The sequence below is a fragment of the Chenopodium quinoa genome, unplaced genomic scaffold (assembly GCF_001683475.1).
Source record: "Chenopodium quinoa cultivar QQ74 unplaced genomic scaffold, ASM168347v1, whole genome shotgun sequence".
Taxonomy (NCBI): domain Eukaryota; kingdom Viridiplantae; phylum Streptophyta; class Magnoliopsida; order Caryophyllales; family Amaranthaceae; genus Chenopodium; species Chenopodium quinoa.
This window is the reverse complement of record NW_018744878.1, coordinates 3733039-3757750: the sequence shown is the minus strand read 5'-3', so window position 1 is coordinate 3757750 and position 24712 is coordinate 3733039. Positions and strand designations below refer to the sequence as shown.

Genomic DNA, 24712 nt, shown 5'->3' with positions numbered 1-24712 from the left:
ATAATAATGAACATTTGTTGAAACATGAATAAACAAAATTGAACATGGGATGATGCAATACTTTTTATAATAAAAATGATTTAAACGCAACAATTCTTATTAATAAATCTGCTCTCATTTTTTATTTATAGAAAATTCTTGAAATTCAATTTAAAAAATACATTAACTTGAACAAATAACTCATTATAAAAATGAATTTTTTTTTTTTGAATAGATAAAAATGAAAATCTAATGATACACAAATGAACATTTATAGAATTGAATATGTTATAAAAATTTACAGAAAATTCATAAATGAAATAAGCCGGGGACGGGCACGGGCACGCGTGGAGGGTGGGGAGGTTAGGGGGTGCTGGTAATGTTCCTTGTCGGGTATCAGTTATCAACTCTTAAACCCTCGAACTTTCTCCTGAAAATTTTACCCTACACCCTAGTGTAGGGTGTGTTCCCTACACCCCCCCTATGCTACGTCGTTTTGTAGCTGGTATTGAGTTCTCATGTGCAGCTTCTTTCCTTTTGCGATTCTTTCCTTTTTTTTTTTTTTTTTTTTTTCTTTTTTTCTTTTTTTCTTTTCTTCCTCTTTTTTCCTTTTTCCTTTGATTCTTATTATTCAATTTATGTATATATATGATTTTAAACCCTATTTTTTCTCTCTCTTCAATTGATCAACCAACCTCCATTTTTGATCTACATTTTTCTCTCGCTAATTCATCTTCTTCATTTGATTTTTTGAACGAATTCGTTAATTGTTACCGATCATCAATGGCGAATTCTGCATCTGGAGATTGCGTTGATTTTGATCGCGATTGCGAGCGTGTGTTTCCTTCTGGACTTCGTTTCGTTGATTCGTTTGTGCAACAATGTGAGTAATTGTGATCATAATTTTTCAATTTTTAATTATCCCTAATTTGTTCTGTTATAATGCTCTGTTAATTTGAACTTAATTGATGTATTATTATTCACTTTCGATTTTTGAATTTACTACTTTGATTACATTATGATGAACGTTTTTGGATTGTTGTACTTTGTATGAACATTTTGTTGCTTCATTTGTTGTTTCATTTGTTGTTTTCTCTGTGTTTTAGAATTGTGTGTTTTTGTCGTATATTTTGTAGATTATACTTTCAATTAATCGTTTATGTTTTCTTATTCATTGTTACTAATGTGTTTATGTTCAGTCTTAAAGTCATTTTTGATCATTTATTTTTACATTTTTATATCGATATTATGTGTAGTGGTAAATAATGAAAATATTGTTCAAAATATTATGTGCTGAAATCTTTTTGCAATTGATCATGTGCTGTTTTGATATTGAACATTTTACTTATTTGTTATTGTTCATTCATGAAACTCTTTATGATCATTTATAATTGTATATTGTGCAGTGGAAAAAAATGATGATATTATGTATTTAGAAGCAGAACAGTCTGAATTAAAGGATAAAGAATTTAAATCTGAAGATGAAGCTTTCGAAGCGTATAATGAATATGCTTTTAGGAAAGGTTTTGGAATTCGAATTGGGAAGAGTAAGAGAAGAAGAGATGATTCTTTTTTGATGAAAAGATTTGTTTGTTGTAATGAGGGATTCAAAGATAATAAGTGTAAGAATAAAAGGATTTATGAGAAGTTGGATCATCGAACTGGTTGTTTAGCTTTTGTGCAGTTTCATATTGATCATTTAGGGGTCTATACATGTACAAGACATGAAATGGTTCATAATCATGCTATGATTCCTCCTGAAAAAAGGCATTTGATAAGGTCTCAAAGAGATGTGAATAAAGAGCAGCTTCTTTTCATTTCAACAATGAAATTGAGTGGAGTCAAAGTTACTGATTCTTTGAGGGTTCTAAAGAAGGAGGTTGGGGGATCTCCTAATCTTTGTTTTACTGCTTCTGATGCTTATAATGCATTGTCATCTGAAAAAGCTGCCCAAATTGAAGGATGTGATGGTAACCAATTGATTAAATATTTTGCCAAGAGACATGTGGATGAGACAGATTTTTATTATGATTTTGAACAAGATGATAGTGGTGCTTTAGTTAGTTTTTTTTGGCGTGATGGTAGGATGATGAGAGATTATCATTACTTTGGAGATTTGTTGGTTTTTGATACAACTTATAGAACTAATAAATATGGAATGATATGTGCTCCATTTGTTGGGATGAACCATCATGGTAACAATGTCATGTTTGGTATGGGTTTTATTCTTAATGAGCGCACCGAGTCTTTTGATTGGTTGTTTGATACATTTTTGCACTCAATGGGGAGGAAAAGTCCCATTACAATTATGACTGATCAAGCACAAGCGATTGCAGCGGGTATAAGAAACATTTTTCCTTCAACTGTTCATCATCGTTTATGTGTATGGCATCTTGAACAAAATTCTAAGAAACACATTGGAGCATTGAGAGCTTTGGAAGGCTTTACAGATTTGTTTGGATATCTTTTGAAGTATTGTGAAACTCCTGCTGAATTTGAATATTTCTGGAAAAGGTAAATTATTGTTTTTTGTATTTATTTTTTATTTTTATTATGTGATATATTTGATTATTATGTGATATATATATGAACATTTAGTGTTTTACATATGATCATACAATTTACTTTGTTATGTATGTTATCATAATATTATTAGTGTCCATATTGTTTATGATCATTATTCTTTACACAAATGTACATATTTTAATTTATATTTTGTTCATTTTTAAATTAATATATGATCATTTCTGTTATACAGGATGTGTGATAAATACAAATGTGAAAATGATGATTGGTTATGTGATTTGTATAAAATAAAGGAAATGTGGTGTCCTGCTTATTCTAAGAAGTATTGGTCTGGTGGTATATTGTCTTCTCAACGTAGTGAAACTACTAATAAGTCAGTTTCACAACGTCTTAATAAGACTCAAGGTTTATGTGATTTTTATCATGTTTTTCTTGATGTCATTTCTGAGTGGAGAAGTAAGGAAGGTGCAAGAGATTACAATACTCTGAGGGGTAATAGGCACCTAGCTTTTGCTAATATTGGTATATTAGTTCATGCAAGATCATTGTACACTATTCAAGCTTATGTTCTTTTTGAAGAGGAGTTCATTAGGGGGACAGCTTATGATCATGTTGATAATGGTTTGCGTTTTCCAGAATATTCATATCTTCTTTGGAGGCCTGGGAAGGATATAATTAAGCATGAAGTTGTTTTTAATAAGGAAACACATGCAATTTGTTGCACATGCATGTACTTTAGTGAGACTGGTTTACTTTGTTCTCATTCTCTTCGAGTATATCATTTGCATTGTGTGCGTAATATTCCACAAGAGTATATAATGAAACGATGGACAAAGGCTGCCATGTGTAGTCATGGTATTGAAGAACCTACTTTGAGGACAAATGTTGTGGCTACTAGTGTTTGGAGGTCACAAACAATCAGAAAGTTTGTTAAGTTGATAACAAGTTGTCAGAATTCTTTGAATGCAAGGGCAGAGGTTGAGTGTTATTTCAATCTGTTAAAAGAAAAGGTTGAGAGTGTATCAGGTGTAATTGACTTTAGTGAACCTGTTAAAGAGGTTGAAATTGTTGATCTTGAGATCAAGAATCCTCCAAAAGCTAGGCCTAAAGGTGAGAGGAATGTAAGGCCTAAGAGTACCTTGGAGAAGCAGTGTAACAAGGCAAAGGGTAATTTCAAGAGGAAAAAGTCTCTGTACACTCCTTACAAAAGGGGTATAGGGCAAGCAGTTGTACAGGTATATGATCATTTCATATTTTCAAATTGATCATTTCAGTTTTCGTAAATGATCATTTATGTTTTTTTTTTAAAATAGGAACTTGATGAGAACGGTTGTGCTGTTACTTATGCTAATTCTATTACTGATCCCATTGAATTGATTGTTTTGAGCAATAAACGGGCTCAGGTAAATTCAAATGTGCCAAAAAAAACATTTTATTTATATTTTATTAATATTGATTTTTATAATTTAAAAATATAGGTCGGCTTAAAATCAGCTGTTGTAGAAGAAATTCCTTCTAGTTCTAAGGAATCAAATCATAGTATTTCCAATGATTTTGATCAGGTATATGAACATTTATGATCTATATTATAATTTTTTTTTATTTAATTTTTTATTTTTTATATTTTTTTTTGGTTTTTTTGTAGGCTACTGGTGAAAGCTCTCTTTCATCTATCATATCTATTGATGTTGATATTTCATCTATTGCTAAGGTTTTTTTTTCCATATTTGTTTGTATAAGTGTTTGTAACTGATCATATACTGGTTTATTAATGATCAATTTAATTTTTTTTAAAGGCGAAGGATTTAAATCTTGAAGGTGTTTCTGCTGTTCAACCTTGTTCTAATTTTGGTGCAAATAAAGGTGCTTCTGGTGTTAAAACTTACTCTCAAATTAATCCAAGAGTTCCAATTCATACTAGTGCGTCAACAAAATCTCCTGTTGTTATTCAACCTACTGTTCCCAGGAATGTTCAAAATCAAACTCAGAATTGTTCAAACACCAATCCAGAAATGATCATATCCAACTCCAGGAATGTTCAATCAACAAATGTTCAAGTTATTTCTCCTACGGTTCAAATAAATGATCAAGGATTTCCTGTTCAGAATGTTCAAGTTACTCCTCCCACAGTTCAAAGAAATGATCAAGGTGCTCGTGTTCCAATTCTTCAATCAAGAAATGTTCAATTAGGTTCTAAAAAGATTTCTTCTAAATATGATAGGTTGTTAGCCTTTTTTGATACAAGTGTAGCTAAACGTTTGGCTAATAAAGATAAATAATTAGTATTCCAGAACTTTATAAACATTAGACTTTTTTGTAATGTTGATTTAATTACTATTTTGTAATTTTGAATTTTCGATCTATTATATAAAAAACTTTCATTCAAAGATTAAAATGAAATATCAATTACAATAATATTAAAATAAAATCCATAAGTCTACTTCTAAAAAAAAAATAGTCATATATAAGAAATGAACATATACATAGTTGTAAATGAACATTTGAAACTACAAAGTTGCAAATTTTCTAGCTTTCCTTCTATTTGCTCTTGATTCAGTGTTTTCTTCAAATAACATCAGTTCTGCTGTGTATTGGAGCCTTAGATTTCTAATTTGTTCCACCTGTTGAACAAAATGAATTGTCAAATTTTAATTAAACAATCTTTACTGTTTCATAAATGAATATTATATCTTAAATAATTGATCATTTATAACTCTTACATTGTTTGGTTTTAAATCACAAATCCAGCTCTCATTAGGATCAGCAGTGAAGGTTTCCATATGCTTCATAATGTAAACTCCACAGTTTGTATAGTCATTGTTGCTACGCCATTTCATCTTTTCCAAAACAACTGTGTAGTCTTCAATTCTTTTTGCATCTTGATATCCAAGGTGTTTCATGTACTCTGCCAATCCTTTTAACTGATAGAAAAAAGAGTAAAAATTGTTTAGAAGTTTGTATTGTGATGAAGACATGAACAATTAATAAAATATAATTGATCATGTAGTCAACTATAAATGAACATATTATCTCACCATCATTTTTGGTTGTTCTTCATATTTTGCTTGGACTGATACCTTTTTTGGTAGTTTTCTATTGTCAATTATATGAATTTTGTCTTCTATATGATTGACGCACAACAGAAAAAAATGTTGAGAAGTTGATACTGGGAAGAAGACCTGAACAAATTATATAATGTTATTGGACAATATATTGAAGGTAATTGAACATTTTTATTAAACAAGAATTAATACCTGTTTATATCCAACAATGCTGTCAATTTTATTCAACTTCAGTTCATTGTCAATTCTTTCTATGAAGGCATTAATTCTTGTCTTCATTGATGATCCTTCTTGACAAACTCTATTTGTGCACATAATGTGCTGTTGAAATACAAACAAACATATAGAAGTTAAATGAATTTTTAGCAATTATTTATCATAGGAAAATAGAATCAATAATATAAAAAAAGAAGAAAGACTAACATGAAGCACTGTTGAGAAATAAATCTTGTTTCTCGGCTTTTTATGATTAAGAAACCTTGCCCATCCATCTATGACACAATTTGTCACTTCAACATCATCTCCAAGAGTTTTCATTTCATTTCTATTGATGAGATTCAAGCCATCATAGTATAAGAGTACACTGCATTATGAACATTTAATAATATGAATGTGAACATATTTTTATAAAAGATATTAAACCTTAAGTTTAATTAGTGTAAGTAATTACCTTTCATCTTTTCCACCAAGAGCAAAGTCTACTGCAATTTGGTTCATGGCTTTCTCATCTTTAAACAGATCCTTGTACTTGACCAAGTAAGGAGATCGGAAAGCAGGAGGAATTGTTTTCTTTTCGCGTTTTGGTCTTGTTGTTCAATATAAAATATTGTTAAATTAAGAAAATTATGAGGAACATAAATGAACATTTGAGTGTATATAAATAAATTTGAAATTATACCTTTCAACCTTTTCCTTTTCAGTTTTTTTCTTCTTTTCTGCAATTGACTTTTTCTTATCATCATTCCTGGTCATATTACATAACACAAATGTACATTTAGGTATATGAAAATGTTCATTATTATTTTTGAACATTTACTTAATATAAATAATGTACCTTTTTGTGACTTTTGAGGATGAAGCAACAATCTTCTTGTTTTCACTGAAAAGTGAAACAATGTCAGTACATATTAATAAAATAAAAGCTTCTTATGTAACACCCTGAATCATTTTCAATTCATAAAATGAAAGATATTGATTTAACATAAACCTATTGATTTAACATAAACCACACATTCATATTACATATTCAACAAAATAATGTTCACACATACAATAGTTTGAGAAACACCAGTTTCAAGTTACAACACGATAGTAACATAAGTTAAATTGTTCCATCTAGATATTTTATCCTACACCATTACATAACCCTAATAGTAAGACATGTCTTCAGGATTTTACCCCTCCACTTTTTCATCATTTTTTGTTTTTTCAAAAACATCTTCCTTGTTTTGTTTTCCACCTCCAACTGTGTTTTTTGGATCATCACTTTTTTCACCACCATCTGACCTAGGGTCAGCATCAACCACTGAACCAGATCCTGCATCTAAGAAAAAATTTAATTAGATATAATATAATTTCTTTGTAAATGAACATTTGAGTATTTATAATTGAACATTATACCTGTTCTAGGCAATCCTTCATTATCTGACCTAGTGTCAGCATCAAATTTTGAACCAGTTGCTGCGTCTAACAAAAAAATACAATTAATAATGAATATTTCTTGTTTGTAAATGAACATTTTACACTTTTTAATTGAACATTATACCAGTTCTAGAAAATTCTTCAATTCTTTGTTCTGAAACTGCTGAAGTTTTACCCACATCCTTTTCTCCAGCTGTATTATAAATCATCATTTTGGAGATACACTAAGTTAATAGTATTTACACATAATAATTAGAAATGAAAATTTCTACTTAAGTTTATGTATATTATTATTAAATATATGAACATATTACCATTTGTTGAAATTATTGGTTGTTCAATTATATCACCAAGTGTTGAAAAGGTGGGCCCTGTTTCTGTTTAGGACAATTTAGACCACAAATTTAGAATTTTTCATATAAAAATTAGGATATATAGTCTCTTTTAGTTAGAATTTACCAATGGCTGGAGAAGGTGGAGTCAACCCCAAGCTGAAAGCTTTTCTGATGTCATATTCTTGTTCTTTTTCCTTTCCCTTTTTGGTTAATTTCTTCCCAGTCATTTGCTTCTCAGTTGTTTGCTTTTCAGACCCTTGCATCAGATTCTTCTCAGCTTGTGCAAGTGCATTTAGGAAATCCTCACTGCCAAAGAATTCTTCATCTTGGCTTAGAATTGATGGTTCCCTAGCTACCACCTTTCCTAAAACTTCATCAACTTTTTTCACCAAGTCATTTCCAGGGAAGATATCCTTTGCCTTCACCAATTTTGAAGAAAGCTTTGACAGGTTTGAACAAGTTGTTTTTACCAGGGAAACAAAATCATCCATAAAAACCTATATGAATGAATATTAAAAATTATGCAGTTGAACATTTCAGATTATACAAATGAACATTTATGTTAACAAAAGTGATCATTTTATAACCTTAGGACTTTCTTCAACTTCTGCAGCAATCCTTGGTAGAATTTTCCCTCTCCCAAATCCCAATTCTAATTCAATCTTCAACCTCTCAAGAACTATGTCTCTATTCCATGCAGATATGATAGGAATTGTTCTTGGAGGCCTTTTGTCTAACCTCTGAACTCTATCAAAATAGAACAACTACAAGAAAAAAGAAAACATGGAACAGAACATAAACAATAAAAAAAAGTGCATTTATTTAAATTTAAATGAACATCTTGTATCTAAGAATATACCATCAGAAATTGAAGAGGGCCTTTGTAGAACCCCTTGCCTTGCTGCTTTCTCCAATCAACATGACATTTGATAAGTGAGTCATATACAAACTGACACCAGTTCAAATTTTTTATGTTTTCTTTGTCCATCATAGAATAAAGAAATTTGAAATGGCATTGATTGTTTGATACACATTTCATCAAGCAGTTCACAGCCACTGCTAAAAAGTTAGTAATGAAATGTTCACTTGGTGGTCTGTTGTTGGTGAATTTATCATTTATGTATCCATTCACAATCTGCAAACAAAATGAACAAAACATTTATACTTTTGATCATTTAATGTATTTAAAATGAACATTTAAAACTGATCATACCTGACTCACTGATGGAGTTTTTCCTGACCATGATTTTCTCCATTTCTTCAGAAATTCTGCATACTCCTCACTAATTTTATCAGACTTTGGCTCAACAATTGGAATTTCTCCTGTAGGCAAGCCATAAACTACCCTAACATCCTCTACCTCAATTTCTATTTTTTCATTCTTTGGTAGTTCAAAACACTGGCTATTTTCTTCAAAACTTCCCAATAACCAGTTACAGAACTTTTGATCAAGTTGAGGTAAACTAATGTCAAGAAGTGATCCTAACCCTATATCAATAACTTGTTGTTTTTGGGTAGGTGTCATCTTTTTTATCCATGCAATGAACTTCACATGTCCTCCTCTCTTTGAAGATTTCTCTTCCTCAAATTCATCTTCCTGAATTTCCTCAACTTCATCAGTTTCTATTGCTTGAACCATTTCAGTTTTCATTTTCTTTTTTCTCCTACCTTCAATCTTTCCTTCATCATACAGTACCATCTTTTGCTCCTCCTTTTCAACCTTTGCCTTCACTGAATTCCCTTTCTTTGCCTGTTTCTTCCTTGGCTTTACTTCTTCCTCTTCCTCCTCTTCCTCCACCTCATAATCATCCTCACTGACAGGCTCTTCTTCTGCTCTATAAACTGACTCTTCACTATCATCATCACTGTCAGTAGAACTTTCATCAGTAGGATCTTGAGAGGGTTCATCTGATGGTACTTCTTGTATTTTTTTTCTCTTTCCAGCATTTCTCTTGGCAGGACTGACATCTGAAAATTAAATATATAATTTTGTTTAAGTATTGAAAATGTACAGTAAGCAAATGATAAAATGAACAAAATTGTTTTCTCAAATGATCATTCTATATATAGAAATTGAACATTTATAATATATCATTATATACCTGCTTTTCTTTTGCCAGCAACCTTAGAAGTTTTCTTCACTTCTTCTAGAGTTTTCTTTTTCCCACCTATATATTGAAATTGAACATTAATGATATACCATCATAAATGATCATTCTATACATTAAGATTGAACATTTACCCTTTTTGCCTTGGTCTGGAGGATATTCAGCAGGAGCACCTGCCATTTTTTTTATTGGAGTAGGTGCTGGAGGTGGTGCATCAGCTTCCTTTTGAATAGGAAAATTCCTTGTAGACATTCTTCTCTTCTGTCCTATTTTTGCGGTTTCTTTAGCAGGTTCAACAGCCTTCTTCAGGCTTCCCTTTTCAGATTCATCTAACAGAACATCTATTGTTTTTAAAAAAATTTATGTTAGTATATTTGAAAGTGTAATATTTATTGTGTAACAGAAAAGTATTATGATTACCTTGGCTCCTTGTAATTCTACCACTTGGCACAACAACAAGGCTTTTGTTTTTGTTTTTCCTTGCAACCATTTTGTATCTTGTTTTCATTTTGGTTGACTGATCACTTTTTTGTGATGATGGAGCTGTCTCCTCACTAAGTTTTGTGGAAACTTTATCATCATCTTGATCTAGAAGATAAGTTTCATCCTCAATTTGAACAAAATCAGGTGCAATTTGTGCTGCATATGAAATGATCAAATATAAAAGATTAAATAAACATTTATTAAATTGGATGACAAATGTTTACTATATACAATATAAATGAACATTTCAGGTAATGAATATGTACATTTTCCACTATTTACCTTTCGGATCTGTTGTCTTTGTAGACTCATCTTCCACTGTTTTCTCTTTAGGGATTTTCTCCTTTTCAGGCTCTTTTTTTTCCCTCTTGTCCTTCTATGAAAATTTAATTAGTTAATATTTATATATTTTTTTAATCTTATTGAACATTCAATATTATGTAGATCCAATATGAACATTTTATGTAATAAAAATGTACATTTATAAATTTTTACCTTCTACATTTGTTGTCTTTGGAAAGACATCTTCCACAGTTTTGTCTTTAGGGCTTTTCTCTTTTTCAGTCCCTTTTTTTCCTTCTTGTCCTTCTATTAAAATTTATTTAGTTAAAATTTAATTTTTTTAATCTTATTGAATATTTAATATTATGCTTTTCCAATATGAACATTTTTTGTAATAAAAATGTACATTTTAAAATTTTTACCTTTTTCCACAGTTTTCTCTTCTATTGGCCCTTTTTCTTTCTTTTTTGCTTCACCTTCAAAAGTAATAGTATTGTTAAAATTGATATTTATGACTATTAAACAAAAATATTCAATAAATATGATCATTTACCTTTCCTGATTTCCTTGCTTGCCTTTTCCATTCTTTTGAGATTTCTCATAATTCTGATTGTCGATTCTTTGTACTTTCTGTAAATGTATGATATTAACTTTGAAATATATTCATTAATTGATTAAATTAATTCAATTATTTAAATTTAAACATACTTTGGGTTTCTCTCTATGTCTAAATGTATTTCTTGCATCTTGTCCTTTAATGTTGTTATTCTTGAATCATCTTTGGGTTTTCTGATATTTCATTAAAAATATGTTTGAATTTACAATTTTGATTAGTAAATAAAAAAATGAACATATAACTTATATTACTATTGGCCATGAGCAAACTTTTTTGTACTGATTTTCAAATGAACATATAGTCTATCTAAATTGAACATTTAAGTTTTCTTACTTTTGGCCAAGACTATTCTTTACTGGATTGCTTTGCACTTTTGGTTGAACTTCTTCTTGCTTGCTGAAATCAATATTAAGAAATACTTTAAATAAAAAATGCACATAAATTGTACATAAAATATACTGTTATAAAAATGAACATTTGTTTATATAAAATTGATCATTAGTATACCTTTCATCCCTACTCTCTTTGTCAGTTGTGTTATGTGTAGCAGACACACTCTTAGTTGTTGCATTAGTAGCAGGAATGTTCTCACTTTGTTCACTTAAAAAAAACAGAATTATTTTATATAATATGATATTAAAGTATGAACTAATTTATACAATGAAGAAGATAATTAGTTATTTTGTATAAAGCTTTTATACCTTATTGTTTGATTTGTCTCTGGTGGTCTTGATTTTGACATAACAAATTTCACTCGAACCTTTTTTTTTTCACTAAAATTTTAAGAATTACCTAATAAGTTTGGTATATATATACAATGTACAATAATTGAATGTAAAAACAATTATTTTATACATATAAACTTACTTGTTTAAAGTGTATCTTTCATAACTATTACCATATTCATTTTGTTCTATAACCTTCTTTAGAGTTAATGGTTCAGATTTCCCATCTCTAAATTGAAGCAAGTGTATCACTCTAAATGGCACATCACTACATTATAAATTAATTACATGACATTAGTTTGAATGCATATCACTGAAATGATTATTATCATATTTATATATGTGCATGATGATTTAATGAAATGTATATTTGTTATTTAAATCTCAATGAATACTCAAATGAACAAATATACATATATGATCATAATTATATCTATAAATGAACATTATGAGTATCAAATATGATCATATACAATGATGTTTCAATGAAATGTACTTTTGTTTTTAAATCTCAATAAATACTCATATGAACAAATATAAATATATGATCATAACTATATCTATAAATGAACATTATGAGTATCAAATATGATCATATATAAATAACATATTATACAAAGATAAAACCAATTTTTATCAAATACAACTAGCATATTAGACATGAACATAATATATTCTGTAAATGACTAATTACCTTGGTAGTGGAGACATTGTTAAATCCGTACCAATTGACTTGTCAATATCTTTTAAAAGTTCCGGATCTACAATTGGATTATTTTTGGCGGTTTTTTTTCAATTTGTCTACTCTTGACTGAAGAGGTACATCATCATCATCGTCTCTGTTTTATTTAATAAATTGTTAATGTTTTAGTTATTTTCAGTAAAATCTTAGAACAATTACTACAATCGCAAAAAATTTTAACAAAAATTAGGTTTTACAAATAAATTCGCTCTATAATTTTCATCGCAAGAATATGAACAAATTAGGTTTTACAAAAGTTAGAGTTCATACATTTCTTCAGAAATTTTCAACAAATTACTCGTCTCTGAAGTATTTTTCTCCAAAATCATACTACAATTGCAAAAAATTGAACAAAAATTAGGTTTCACACATAAAATCGCACTATAATTGTCATCGAAAAAAAATGAACAAAATTACTTACTCTTTAGATACATTTTGCTCCGATTTTGCAGTTTCTTCTTTCATGTTCTTCTCTGTAGTGGTTTTTTGCAAAATCGCACTACAATCGCAACAAAATGAACAAAATTAAGGTTTCACACATAAAATTGCACTACAATCTCAAAAAATGAACAAAACTAACGAAATTACTTACTCTTTTTGTTGTGATTGTTTAATTTCATCTCGAATATCAGACATTTGAAGCAATTTCAAAGTATTTTGAAGCAGTTTCGTAGTATTTTGAAGCAATTTTGGTTCAGATTTTTTTGTTTTGATGAGAGAGAAAGTCTAGAGAAATGAAGAAGAAGGTTTGAGAGAGAAATTAAAATGATTTGGTGGGTAGTTACTGCAGGTTTGTGGGTTATGGGATGTGGGTAAAATGATAAGTTTAGAGGGGGGTGTAGGTACCCCTACCTACACTAGGGTCTAGTGTATACCAATTAACTTTCTCCACTCCATGGCCCACAAAAAACCCCATCTGAAAATTGACACTCATCCCTTCACTCATCTCCTACACTTTCAATAGTGATCATATGAATTCTTCGAAGGGTCAGAATTCCATGAAAACCCTACAAAATTCCCCAAAATTAACACTTCAAACAATCACTCTTCCCCCTACTTTCATCAAAAACCCTAATTATTCTGTTAATTAGAGTTCAATTAATTAACCCTTTCCACTTCCATTGTTATTAAACCCTAATTTTGCTTCTTTGATTTCCCTTTATTTCATTAGGGTTTCAACAATACCCAAAATTCACTCAGGTGTGAACGCCATTAAAGATTGAGTGTGAAATTATTAAGTATTTTAACCCTTCGATGTACTCTAGACTTCCCTTGTTTTTGGGGTTTATTTTTTGTCCTTTTTTCGTTATTTTCTTAACGTGTATGTTCTTTTGTTTTGTAGGAATGATGGGAAATTGTGGACCAAAGGAGGGAATTGAAGTTGTGGAAATTTCGAAGGGGACCCAGGTGAAAATCAGTTTAATAATAATTTATTTTTAATTTTTTTGTATTACCTTTTCTTGATGTTGATGTTTGATTACAGTGATAGATTGTTGATTATAGTTTTTTAAGTTTTGAGATTATTATATACAGTAGTGCATTTCTTGTTGTTTATGTTTTAATATAATTCTTGATATTAATGTCTGATTATAGTGATGGATTGTTTATGATTTACATGAATTGTTTTTTTTTAATGAGCTGGGTTATTTTGGAATGGGTTATTCTGGAAAGGGGTGCAAATGTGAAGTTATATCACTTCTATGGTATTAAATTCAAAACTTTAAAATTAAAGTTGTTTTGTTGTTTAAAAAAATCTGTTGGTTATCAAAAATAATTTCTGTTGTGATTAATATTTGGGGTTTGAAATATTGATTGTTGATTGTAGTCCTTTATAGTTACTACAATTCTTATTTCCCTTTGGGAGACGAAAATTTCAATTCTAGATGAAAATTTCCACTTGTGTATAGGATAGAAACTCATCATATAGTATGGATGGGAGTGATCCTGAAGTTGCATTCTACTGCTTACGTTACAAAGTAATAATTAATTGTAGCCTTTCTGTATTACTGCTAATGGTGGTGCATTGATGTAGTTTTGTTGGGGGGGGGGTATTGTTAAGTTTTGGATTTGTGGATCATTGATGCTTATGTTAAGTTTTGGGTATTGATAGGTCCATTAGATTATTTGGTGTTTTATCTGGATTCTTTTTTAAAATTCTTTTGGAAGGATTTCATCCGGTTGTTTATACTTTATAGTACTCATAAATATTCAACCCCTCTTTTGTTGTACCCATTTCTCAGTCTCCAAGGAAAAAGAGAGGGGGGATGTCGAGGGAAGAAGGAATGTGTAAACATTTTACCTTATTGACTTCCTGTGGAGAAATATCATGATAAAAAAACCATGAACATGCTTTGCTGGAAAGCATATTGAGATATTTAACTTTCTACATCATTTGTATACGTGCATTTGGTAGAGAATAATCTTAGGGTCTTCCTTGTTTCATGCAGATGAAAAGTAATATAATATATGTAGTACTTCTATATACTTGAGGCTGAAGGCTTGTGTTTATATTATTGTCCATTTCATACATAAGGATTTGCTCTCATCATAAATGAAATTGACATTATAGGTGTTTGATAAGAGCTTATTGTTATTGTTAGGTAAAGGTTTGCAATGTTTGTGGGCATTGTGGTTTCTCAAATGCTTTGATTTACTGCTCAAAGTGCTCAGATACTACCGTGCACCAGTAAGTCTTTTTTTCTCTTTTAGTGGCTAGTTGAGTGAACTGGCGGTTCCAGTCAAGCACTCAAGCTTTTTTTTTTTTTTAATTTAAAAAAAAAAAAAGAGAGAGAGAACATGTAGATGATCCTGCACGTGCACAACAATAACATAAAAAGGCCGAATGAGACATTGTTTAAAATTGTTTTTGTTAACCAGATATTGTTATGCTTCCCTTTTGGTATATCACCTTTGTATATTTTTTTTCCAGATACTATTATGCTTTCTTTTATATATATATCACCTTGGTAATTTTTTTTTTCTTCCAGATACTGCATTGGCATATCACCTGGAAGCGTCAATGATACTTTTGATTGGTTTTGTGAGTACTGTTCTCCATCAATGGAATTCGAAGATCTCAATTCCTATGGCACTAGGACTGAAGAATGTTTTGAAGATTCTACTATAGCACTTGAAAGGGAAAGTGAACAATGTACTTTATCTTCCCTCTATGGTTATATTCCCCGATCATGCATGCTCCAATGACTATTATTCTCTGCCTATTATTGGATCATTGCATGTATCTAACAAGGTTTTATTTATGGGATTTTGCAGATAAGAATGCAATTGTTTATGTTGAAGAAGAGATGAAACCATTGTGCATTTTGCCACCATCATCGCAGCATAGCATCTCAGAACTAAATTATACAGATTCACTATCCTTGGACTATCTATTAAATGATAGAGAAGAGTATGAGGAAGCTGTTTCTTCTTTCATGGAGTGCCCTGAAGAGATTATGAGGGGAGTAGTTTTATTAGCAAGTCCATCGGGGAAAATAGTTGTCCAAAATATGAGTTGTTTCTCTCCTCCCTTAGCTTCCAATCTTGATAAACCAGTTGAAAAATACGGAGAAGTTGTGTATGACTGTTTCGCCCATCAAAATCTGGTTCTTGATGACTCCAGTCTTGAAATGGATGAGAAATACAATGCAGGTCATTTTGATGAGAATATCAGGTTTTTTTAATGGTACTGTTGATGCTTGTCAGAAGATTTCTAGTGAGGATGGTGAACCCCATAAAGTTATAGTTATGGGTCTTTCAGCTATTGGTTCCAGATCCTTCTCTGGGATAAAGAGAAAGAGATTGACTCAAGCTAAATTAGATCTTATACCCAACTTAGGTCCTCATTGCAAGAGAGCTAGGAGTAAAATGTGTAAGAAATCGACATTCTCATGGAAGGAGGTAGATGCTCGCGATCCTACCTTGCATGGTTCTCCAGCCATAGGTAACAGTTGTACTTTTGCGATGATCTACTTGAGTCTATATCAGCCAATTATCTAGCTTTTCCTTTTTGTGGAGCTAATTAATTAACATGGTTGAATATTTGGACATTTTTCTGCACCAAAAGCTGTTATGCAGAAGAAGTTATGCGCGTTAGATGGAGTTGACACCTTTATTAACATAAATCCTTTAAAGATGGATGGAGTGCATGCTGAAGCCTTTAATCAAGAATTTTGTCAGTTAAACGGTATAGGAGATGACATTAATGCCAAAGAAAGAGCTCCCCAAGTTGATCATAAAATAACCAATCAAGGTAAGTTTTCAACTATTTATGATATGATTCTTTCCAATTTTTTCACGGGATAGCATCACTTACTTGATCTGCCGAATCTTTTTTCTCGTTTTACCCTTTAATTACTTGTTCACCATGTACTAGTAGTAAAGTTTGCATTACAGTCTACTTACAACCTAGTGCCACATGTGTTTCCACAAGGATAAGTGTTATTGCTTCATGAGATTGAGAGACAATTGTCACCTTCTACTATATCATGACTCCCTAATTCCCTATCCTTAACGTGGAGGTTATTGAGACCAATTAGACCACTTTTAATAAGTTTGTAACATGAAATTATATTTTCAGTGGCATCAAAGCACTCCTTGTGTTTTTTGTATTGTGATATACCCACTTTCTATATTGAGTATATGTTGTCTCCAATTTTACTTTATTCTACGTTAGAGAAATACAATTTAACTATCTTATCCCCTTACCTTTTAATGTTTACAACTTTTCTCCTATCATCTCTTACTTTACCTACCTTTTACACCCACCCATTTTTTTCGCCACATGTCTTTTACTTTATGAACCTTTTTCTTACACCCACTCAAATCTCCTAATATAATAGTCTAGAGTAAATGGTTAAATTTAAAGAAAACAGAAGGAATGCTTGCAATCTTAAGTAATGTTTGATTAGCATGGAGTTTAACAAAAGAGCATAATGGTACATTGGAGGTATGGCTACTTAATTATAATAACTCGTATAGAAAGTCTTGTCTTTGCTGGATGAAAACAAGCAAGAAATAAACATTAAAACTCCTTCAAACATGTTGACTTTTGAGATGATAATGATAGTGGATAATGGTTGTCGAAAGCATCATACTTCTAGCTAATGTTATCTTACTTGTATCCGAAGCACTTGGTCTTTGGCCCTCTCTTAATACCTTCACATTATCTCTTTGATTCTGTATGTTCTTATGAAAGTGTCTTCAAGTCCTGAAATTTTTAATTGTTAGTATTTGATACACGGATATGGCTTGGATCATCCTCCGAGTGTGACTTTTATCAAGTGTAAGCATTAAAGGTTAATGGAAAAGTATAGGAAATTAGGTATTGGGTTCAAAAAGTGGTATGCATTAAAAAATATTTGATTGTTCTGAAGAGGGGCATGCTGCATAATTTTTTCAACGAAGTGTTGTATAATATGTTTTATGTGGGTAACAACAAAATGTAGTTTGTTGAAGGGTTGAGAATGCTAGTTTGTTGAAAAGCAGTAAGGAATGTACTTTAGCTTGTTTGCAATTTGGATTACCATGTATTTGAAATAGGCATATACAAATTAGACGGCTCGAGGACTAAATTCATAAAGGTCTAGGTTATAAGTTCTATAACGGAACATGTGTTTGATTGGAGTGAGCCCCATAATTGTTAATTTGAAGATATTTGTTGTCCATCCTTCTTAAATTGTCGTATTGACAAGGGATTTTGTGCTTATGCAACCCTCTTTGCCTTTTTGGAAATTGGATTTGACTCGTACAATGCATACGAAGTTAAAAAGTCTTTTGCAATTATTCTTGGAAGATGTAATGGTCAACATGAGTTATGCTCTATCAACATGGACATAAGTTGGCTACATAATTAGATGGAAGTTGGAAATCTGAGTAGATCAAAATGTAGAAGTCTTTAAAAGTTTTCCTTCATTGTGAACAAGTAAGTTATCTTTGGAGAAGACTCTTTGCTATTCATAATGAGTGTGCTCTTCAAACATCTCTCGCTTTGTGGGTTTTTATGGAGAATGGGAAGAAAGTGCTTTGGTGAACTATACTTAAGGTGATTGGGTTGAAAGTTTTGGTTAAAATTGAAGGATGTTATCTTGTGTGGTTAGTTTGCTATGGGATAAAGTGCCTTTGATAACTCCTTTTTTAGCTAAGCTGATTGTAGCTTTCTCAAATATTCTCTAGAGATATGGAGGAATTGAACTAATTTGTAAATTTGCCATCTATATTACTCCTTATGAGTTTTAATACATACTCCTTTTGTCTTAGAGTACTTTCTATACTTCCTTTTTTTTTTTTTTTTTTTTTTTAACCTATTTATTATGATTCTCTTACAATTCCATTTTTAAATAGACAAATTTTAATAATCTTATCTTCTTCAAACTAAACTTATTGGTCCTCACACCCTCTTTTAACTCTCGTTACTTCTAACCTTTTAAAAACTTTACATTAGATAGCCAATCAACTACTTTCCTCTTTAAATCTTTTGTGAAAAGTTAATTATAAACATGTTTTGGGTATGGAACATTTTTTTCTTATCAAGCAATGTTTGTTATTGGAAACGGGAAGTATAATGTATTTCTTTTGTGGTTTGATTGGCCAAGTGTTAAAACTTGTACTGTATTTTATAGCATATTTTTTTAACCTTATTTTTAAACCATGAAACAAAAAGACTTCAAATAGTGTAGTTTGAGTTCTTTCTCATGGAGCACTTAGAAATGGGGTTTACACTTCAAGGTGCAAGGTGGTAAGATAAGGTGTGTTCCTAATTGAAGTGGGGCCATTATCTTGCATTCGAAGCTAAGGTACATGTGAAGATGAAGATGTTGATTTCCATCAAAAATTGAGATGAAGATGTTGATTTCCTTCAAACTAAAGTGATATCATTCTTTAAAATTGGGTCGGATTGGGCCTTAGCATAAAATCTCATGCCCTAACCCGCATAAAAGGGGTAGGCTTTTTCGACTATTTTCAAGCCGAGTTCAGGTTTTAAACTACAACTGTACTTCAAACCCATTCTTTTTTGAGTCAGGCCGTAGTTGATCACCTTTAGTATATTCGAATTAGATTTGACCTTTTCTTGACACACTTATGTTTTTTTTCCTTTCTTTTTTCGATTTCAAATTTTTTTTGAAAATTCTTAATTATGTTTTTTGTTAGCTTACAATATTAAACGTTTTGCAGAAATTACTGCAATAAACACTTTGGAGTTTCCTCTAGATGTACAAAAACTTCCCTTGTTGAACAATTCTCTTAATAAAGAAGTTACTACTAGTGGTCACCATTGTCACCGTTCCTCTAACCAAGGATTAGGGAGAAGTGAAGCCTCGACATTTGCCATTTGTGCTTCTTCACTAAGGTTCGCCCAAACTAATTTTGATATCCACCATATTAAAGGAGGTGAATATGGCATAACAATTCCCTCTTATTGTAGGGTTTGTGATGCAAAAGTCATGGATATTGAAGAGGAGGAGATGCTACATTACAACACCCCACTCTTGGAAAATGATGCTATTAAGGAGGGGAAGGTTCCACATAAGAACGCTCCGCACTCCGAAGGTTATGATATTAAGGAGGGAGGGGTGGTACATAGTAATGCTTCACACTCCAAAGGTTTTGGTTCCAAGAAGAGGGAGGCGTTATGTGAGCACTATGAAGATTATGATCTCGAGGAGGGGGAGATACTAGATGGAAATGATGAGTACTCTCAAGATTATGATATCGAAGAGGGGGAGATAATAGATAGCCATGCTTTTCACTTCAAAGATTTGTCCTTTTCAAAGGTGACTATGCAAAGGCAACCAACACAAACTTTGTATAGGAAGCTCACGGAATATCTTGTGCCTTCAAAGAAGTTGAAAATTGAGATGGATGATGGTCTTAATGTGGAGATTTTAAAAGAAAGCATTACATGTCAAGATGTTTGTAAAGAATATGATGTTGAGATCCAAAAGCTTAAGAAAAATCTCGAGGATGAAAAGAATAAATTAGACGAGGTAATAAAAAAGAATCGTCAACAAATGTGGAAGGTTGTGTGTGAGCTTGAGTCTACCAAAAAGGAGCTTCAAGGTAAGATCATTGAGCTTGCCAAGAAGACCGATGAAGTTAAAATGGCCAAGGAACTTGCGACTAAGGAGTGTAATAAGAAGGAAGCCTACAAGCTTAGGTTGAAAGCATGCCAAAAGTGTCGTTATCATTGACCCGAAGTTGAATTGGGATGGCATTAAAAATGGGGGTAACTTAGAGTTCTTCAATATGAATAAAGATTAGATACAAAGTAGCAAATTTATGATAAACTAAGATTTTGTTTGAAACTATAGTTCAAAGTAATATATTTCCATATAAACCCTATGCTTGAAAGTTGATTATGTTGTAAATAATTTTTAGCTAACATCCTTCTCAGTGTTTAATGCTCATAAGCTACATGTCCCCCTTTGTAGTTCTTGTGTTGTTTTTAGTCTTTGTTCCTTTTGTTCTATTTCTTTCTGATGTACTAACTAAAAATTGATGCACTTGATTTCAAGTATCAAGGAGGTTTTTTTTGTCTCATCTTGAAACCTCCTTGAATTGTCATGGTTCAATCAAATCCATGCCAATTGTTTCTGTAGCTAATAGTTGATTATGATTTTTTAATCTTTGATGTCTGTATTGTGTCAGTAATTTCTACTTAAAAAACCCTTGCATATGCTTTTATTGGTTAGCAATTCCTGAAAGTGAGCAAGAGAGCTAGATCTTCATTTTCAAAATAACTTGAGTGGTCATTAATCATGTCATCATCCAATAGAGTAAAACGTTATCTCAAATTTGGGACGATGAGTTTAGTCAATAACTTACATTACATTATTTTATTAAACTTGAGTACTATTGTTATCAAGTAACTACCTTCCTTTTGGCTATGGTATGTAAATTTTATTTAAAACCTTTTTGAGCTAGGATTTTCTTTGCTAAACAATAACTTCTTCTCGAGGTGGATTATAGAGGAGAGGATCTAGGTCTTTGCTGGGTGATCTTGGGCAGGGATGTGCTATGATTCTATGAGTTGTAAAAAATGAGTCATCCAACTCTTTTTTGTTTATACCCAAGTCTCTTCTAAAGAAGACAACTGTATATAAAATATAGCATGATTTAGGTATTTTTACTTTCTAAATTCTTTGTATTTTTGTAAACTTTATTTTTTATTTTATTTATTTTTTAAATCTCTCCAATTGAGGAAGCCTTTTATTAACTTTACATGTAAAGTTGATCAAAGTTTAGAATCTCTTACTTTAATATGATTTCTGGTTGATATGGCATGGCAATAATCTTGAAGCTATTTCTACTCTGAAATGACTGAGTTAAATAAATTGGTGCTATACGGTCACTTGAGTCTAGCTATGGAACAACCATGAAAATGATATTTGGAAATCTTGATTCAGAGTGCTTGATGCTAAGAGATCTGTTTTCTTTATCCTTCTAAGCTCATCTTTTTTAATGCCTTTTAGTGATTAAATGTTTCTTTATCTTCCCTGTCCATATGCCACAAGATTTTCTTTAGCCTCGATAGGTTTTACTGACCTAATTTATACTAGAAGAAGCTACAAGAAAATGCCTAGGTATGATACTCTGCATTTTGCTTTTGTCTGATGAAGTCGCTTATGCACAAAGAGAGGATGTCTTTGAAAGATAGCGACTTATTTTGTTTTGTTAGTGGTTTTCTGCCATTGGTTATGTGAATTATTTCCGGTGGTCTGTCAAGGAATATTGGATTGTTGGGTTGATGCAGTCACCATACAGTCAGATTTTGAAATCTAGCAGGTAACTAGAAAATTTCTAGCTTGGGGAGGATTCTGCAAAATCTGTTTCTTTGTAGTTAATTGCTGTCCAGTGTTGATTTGTATAATATTTGAAAAAAGTTATGATTTGTTTGTATAAATAACAAATCCCAGATGTATCAAACTACTGATAGAGGATATAGGATCCATACTATGATTGAATAGACATGAACAAAACATTGTTTTAGTTTTATATGGTAATTGATTTTGTGTATTTTAGCTAGTAGCTCCAGCTTCCTGCATCATGCTGAGGGGTATTTCAGGTCTTAAAACACCTATATATATATATATATATATATATATATATATATATATATATATATATATATATATATATATATATATATATATATATATATATATAGCTGAGGTTCTGAATAATTTCCTTATGAACACCACCTGCCTGCTACTAGAGCTCAATGTACAGAATTGATATGCTTGGAATCATTGACTCAAATAAGTAGCTGAATAAGGCTGTTTAGAGAACTAGTTCTCTGGTGAACCATAGGATCCATTGCCCTTCCTCTCTGTGGTTCAGAACTAGTTTTCCGAACAGTCTTATTCTATACAAATGGCAGAGGGCATTATGGAACTATCTCATTTAGGTTTGCCCCTCTGATAACTTTGAGAAGGATCAAATTGAATTTGTGCCCAATCTCATTCATTTACAAGTTCAGTGATATGCTTGGAATTGTGAATGGTATCAAGCGCTTTGCAAGAAAGCTCCGGAAAGGTAATTCAATACCTTTGATCAGATGAATTATGTGGAGCGTGCCAATATAATGTGGTACCGCATTGCCTACATGCTGCAGCAATACTTGTGGCTCTCAGGTTATATTTAAATTGGCGTGCCAAAGGGTGTGAATTCTGACAATACATTAAGAGCAAATTTGGCTCAATGGGATTAGGATGTTATGCAATCTAGGGAAGAAAAGCCAAATTCGGAAAGAGCTAATCTTTTTATGCTGCAGGAGGGACTGTAGGAATATACAAGTTTCTAATGCAATATGTTGGACTGTGCTGTAAAGTTTTTTGGATTTGTATATATACGCATCTTTTGCAGATTATTCTAGCTCATGCTACTATGGTTTAGTATCGCACAAATCCAACATAGCAGGGTTCTGTAAGAACTGTATTTATGTTTGTTAATCTGATGATGCTAGAAGAAACACATACAGTATATGTAACACATCTTTTCAGTAAAAATGAATTTTGTAGGCTATTCAAAATATTATGTCACGCAAACTTTGGTCAATGTACATCAGTGCGTGTGGAGTACGAAGGAACATTACGTCCGTAATAAATATATTAACACTACTATTTTTTTTATGGTAAACGCGAATTATTATCACCCTACAATGCTAGTAGACTTTAATATACCGCAAGTGGTTTAGTTGTGATTAGAGCTATCAAAAATTGACCTGATCCGAAATACCGACTTAAATCCGATCCATCTGAACTCGAAAAAATGGTGATCCAAACCCGACCCGCCCGATCTGAAACACTAGGCCCGAGTTGACCCAAGTATGTGAGATACAGACCCGAACATGAACTGACCTGGAGATGACCCGATCCGAACGTAACTCGTAAATTATTGACCTAAATCAAGCCCGACTTGAATCGAAATTGACCCAAACCTATTTTAACCCGTCAAAACTCGAATTTAACCCGACCAATTACTAACCTGACTTGAATTCAACCCGACCATACTAACCTGACCTGAATTCAACCCGACCCGTTTCTAACTCGAATTTAACCCAACCTGTAACAAACCCGACCCGAATTCAACCCGACTTGTTATTGACCCGACCCGAATTTTACAAGACCTATTACTAACCCGACCCAAAAATTCAACTCGATACTAAACCGACTTGAAATCAACGCGACTTGTTATTGACCCAACCTAAATTCAATCTAAATTGTTCCTGACCCGATTTCAAATCACCTTAAATGCAATTTAGATCACCTTATTAATGTTGATCAAAGCATTTTGTCTTGGGAGAGCAAGTCGGTCCAGGCCAGTAAAAGAAAGGAGCATCATCCTCAAATTTAAGAGTTAAATATAGTATATATTTATTGTATGATCAAAGGGGATAATTATTTTCCTAAATTATAAACTATAGTTAGCTCTGTATTATATTGCCATATATATTATATTGTCAAAGGAAATAATTAGCTTGATCAAAATGATAATTATTTATTTATAGTTAGTTCAACTCGAATATGACCTGACTTGGAAATGACCCGACCTGATTGTAACCTGCAAATTATTGACTTGAACATAACCCGACTTGAATCCGAGAATGACCCGACTTGGAAATGACCCAACCTGATTATAACCCGCAAATTATTAACTTGAACCGAACCCGACTTGAACCCGATAATGACCCTGATTATAAACCGCAAATTATTG

General features: G+C 31.7%; 5 protein-coding genes across 15 annotated transcripts; 2 read left to right on the top strand and 3 right to left on the bottom strand.

Annotated features, from left to right (window-relative positions):
- The first annotated feature begins 334 nt into the window (after positions 1-334).
- Positions 335-4807, top strand: LOC110705593 (protein FAR1-RELATED SEQUENCE 7-like). Of its 6 annotated transcripts, XM_021883487.1 has the most exons (6): positions 335-862; positions 1386-2493; positions 2738-3740; positions 3984-4067; positions 4151-4216; positions 4302-4807. In XM_021883487.1, exons 1-6 carry the CDS (start codon positions 628-630, stop codon positions 4782-4784), a joined length of 2979 nt encoding a protein of 992 aa, XP_021739179.1. In that variant the 5' UTR covers positions 335-627; the 3' UTR covers positions 4785-4807. The 6 variants fall into 6 exon arrangements, 4 of the variants coding, with proteins under 4 accessions (XP_021739179.1, XP_021739183.1, XP_021739180.1 ...); XR_002508103.1 differs by lacking the exon at positions 4151-4216 and having other exon boundaries at positions 3819-4067; positions 4302-4317; XR_002508104.1 differs by lacking the exon at positions 4302-4807 and having other exon boundaries at positions 3819-4067; positions 4151-4164.
- A 149-nt stretch (positions 4808-4956) lies between these two features.
- Positions 4957-6138, bottom strand: LOC110705592. The gene is made up of 5 exons (XM_021883486.1): positions 5991-6138; positions 5760-5888; positions 5541-5684; positions 5226-5426; positions 4957-5126 (listed from the first exon to the last, which is right to left on the bottom strand). Exons 1-5 carry the CDS (start codon positions 6102-6104, stop codon positions 5013-5015), a joined length of 702 nt encoding a protein of 233 aa, XP_021739178.1. The 5' UTR covers positions 6105-6138; the 3' UTR covers positions 4957-5012.
- Positions 6139-6233: 95 nt separating this feature from the next.
- On the bottom strand, positions 6234-10446 carry LOC110705856. Its single transcript, XM_021883788.1, has 14 exons — positions 10401-10446; positions 10072-10290; positions 9786-9980; positions 9646-9711; positions 8757-9511; positions 8403-8678; positions 8131-8307; positions 7668-8040; positions 7523-7585; positions 7333-7401; positions 7188-7247; positions 7074-7104; positions 6622-6666; positions 6234-6372 (listed from the first exon to the last, which is right to left on the bottom strand). Exons 1-14 carry the CDS (start codon positions 10444-10446, stop codon positions 6234-6236), a joined length of 2514 nt encoding a protein of 837 aa, XP_021739480.1.
- On the bottom strand, positions 9951-12536 carry LOC110705590 (biorientation of chromosomes in cell division protein 1-like 1). Of its 5 annotated transcripts, none has more exons than XM_021883483.1 (10): positions 12452-12536; positions 11540-11632; positions 11366-11428; positions 11125-11205; positions 10970-11046; positions 10839-10892; positions 10630-10722; positions 10417-10510; positions 10072-10290; positions 9951-9992 (listed from the first exon to the last, which is right to left on the bottom strand). In XM_021883483.1, exons 1-8 carry the CDS (start codon positions 12466-12468, stop codon positions 10482-10484), a joined length of 507 nt encoding a protein of 168 aa, XP_021739175.1. In that variant the 5' UTR covers positions 12469-12536; the 3' UTR covers positions 9951-9992; positions 10072-10290; positions 10417-10481. The 5 variants fall into 5 exon arrangements, with proteins under 5 accessions (XP_021739175.1, XP_021739173.1, XP_021739177.1 ...); XM_021883481.1 differs by lacking the exon at positions 12452-12536 and adding an exon at positions 11734-12110; XM_021883485.1 differs by lacking the exon at positions 11540-11632.
- A 3452-nt stretch (positions 12537-15988) lies between these two features.
- On the top strand, positions 15989-20945 carry LOC110705589. 2 transcript variants are annotated; one of them, XM_021883480.1, is made up of 4 exons: positions 15989-16442; positions 16566-16751; positions 19673-19847; positions 19923-20945. In XM_021883480.1, the coding sequence occupies exons 1-4, from the start codon at positions 16079-16081 to the stop codon at positions 20686-20688; spliced, it is 1491 nt and encodes a 496-aa protein (XP_021739172.1). In that variant the 5' UTR covers positions 15989-16078; the 3' UTR covers positions 20689-20945. The 2 variants fall into 2 exon arrangements, with proteins under 2 accessions (XP_021739172.1, XP_021739171.1); XM_021883479.1 differs by having other exon boundaries at positions 19673-20945.
- The last annotated feature ends 3767 nt before the right edge of the window (positions 20946-24712 follow it).

Coding starts and splice junctions, on each gene's coding strand:
- LOC110705592 (XM_021883486.1), bottom strand. CDS start 6,104: ATGAAAACTCTTGGAGATGATGTTGAAGTGACAAATTGTGTCATAGAT. Junction 5,685..5,759: donor GCATTGTTGGATATAAACAG/GTATTAATTCTT, acceptor TAATTTGTTCAG/GTCTTCTTCCCAGTATCAAC. Junction 5,427..5,540: donor AAGAACAACCAAAAATGATG/GTGAGATAATAT, acceptor TTTTTCTATCAG/TTAAAAGGATTGGCAGAGTA.
- LOC110705589 (XM_021883479.1), top strand. CDS start 16,079: ATGACTGTTTCGCCCATCAAAATCTGGTTCTTGATGACTCCAGTCTTG. Junction 16,443..16,565: donor GCATGGTTCTCCAGCCATAG/GTAACAGTTGTA, acceptor CTGCACCAAAAG/CTGTTATGCAGAAGAAGTTA. Junction 16,752..19,672: donor TCATAAAATAACCAATCAAG/GTAAGTTTTCAA, acceptor AACGTTTTGCAG/AAATTACTGCAATAAACACT.
- LOC110705590 (XM_021883481.1), bottom strand. CDS start 11,774: ATGTCAAAATCAAGACCACCAGAGACAAATCAAACAATAAG. Junction 11,206..11,365: donor AAGAATAGTCTTGGCCAAAA/GTAAGAAAACTT, acceptor ATGAAATATCAG/AAAACCCAAAGATGATTCAA. Junction 10,893..10,969: donor AAGCAAGGAAATCAGGAAAG/GTAAATGATCAT, acceptor TTACTTTTGAAG/GTGAAGCAAAAAAGAAAGAA.
- LOC110705593 (XM_021883487.1), top strand. CDS start 628: ATGATTTTAAACCCTATTTTTTCTCTCTCTTCAATTGATCAACCAACC. Junction 3,741..3,983: donor TAGGGCAAGCAGTTGTACAG/GTATATGATCAT, acceptor TTAAAAATATAG/GTCGGCTTAAAATCAGCTGT. Junction 4,217..4,301: donor ATATTTCATCTATTGCTAAG/GTTTTTTTTTCC, acceptor TTTTTTTTAAAG/GCGAAGGATTTAAATCTTGA.
- LOC110705856 (XM_021883788.1), bottom strand. CDS start 10,446: ATGAGTCTACAAAGACAACAGATCCGAAAGGTAAATAGTGGAAAAT. Junction 9,512..9,645: donor TGCTGGCAAAAGAAAAGCAG/GTATATAATGAT, acceptor TTTAATTTTCAG/ATGTCAGTCCTGCCAAGAGA. Junction 6,667..7,073: donor GTGGTTGATGCTGACCCTAG/GTCAGATGGTGG, acceptor TTCACTTTTCAG/TGAAAACAAGAAGATTGTTG.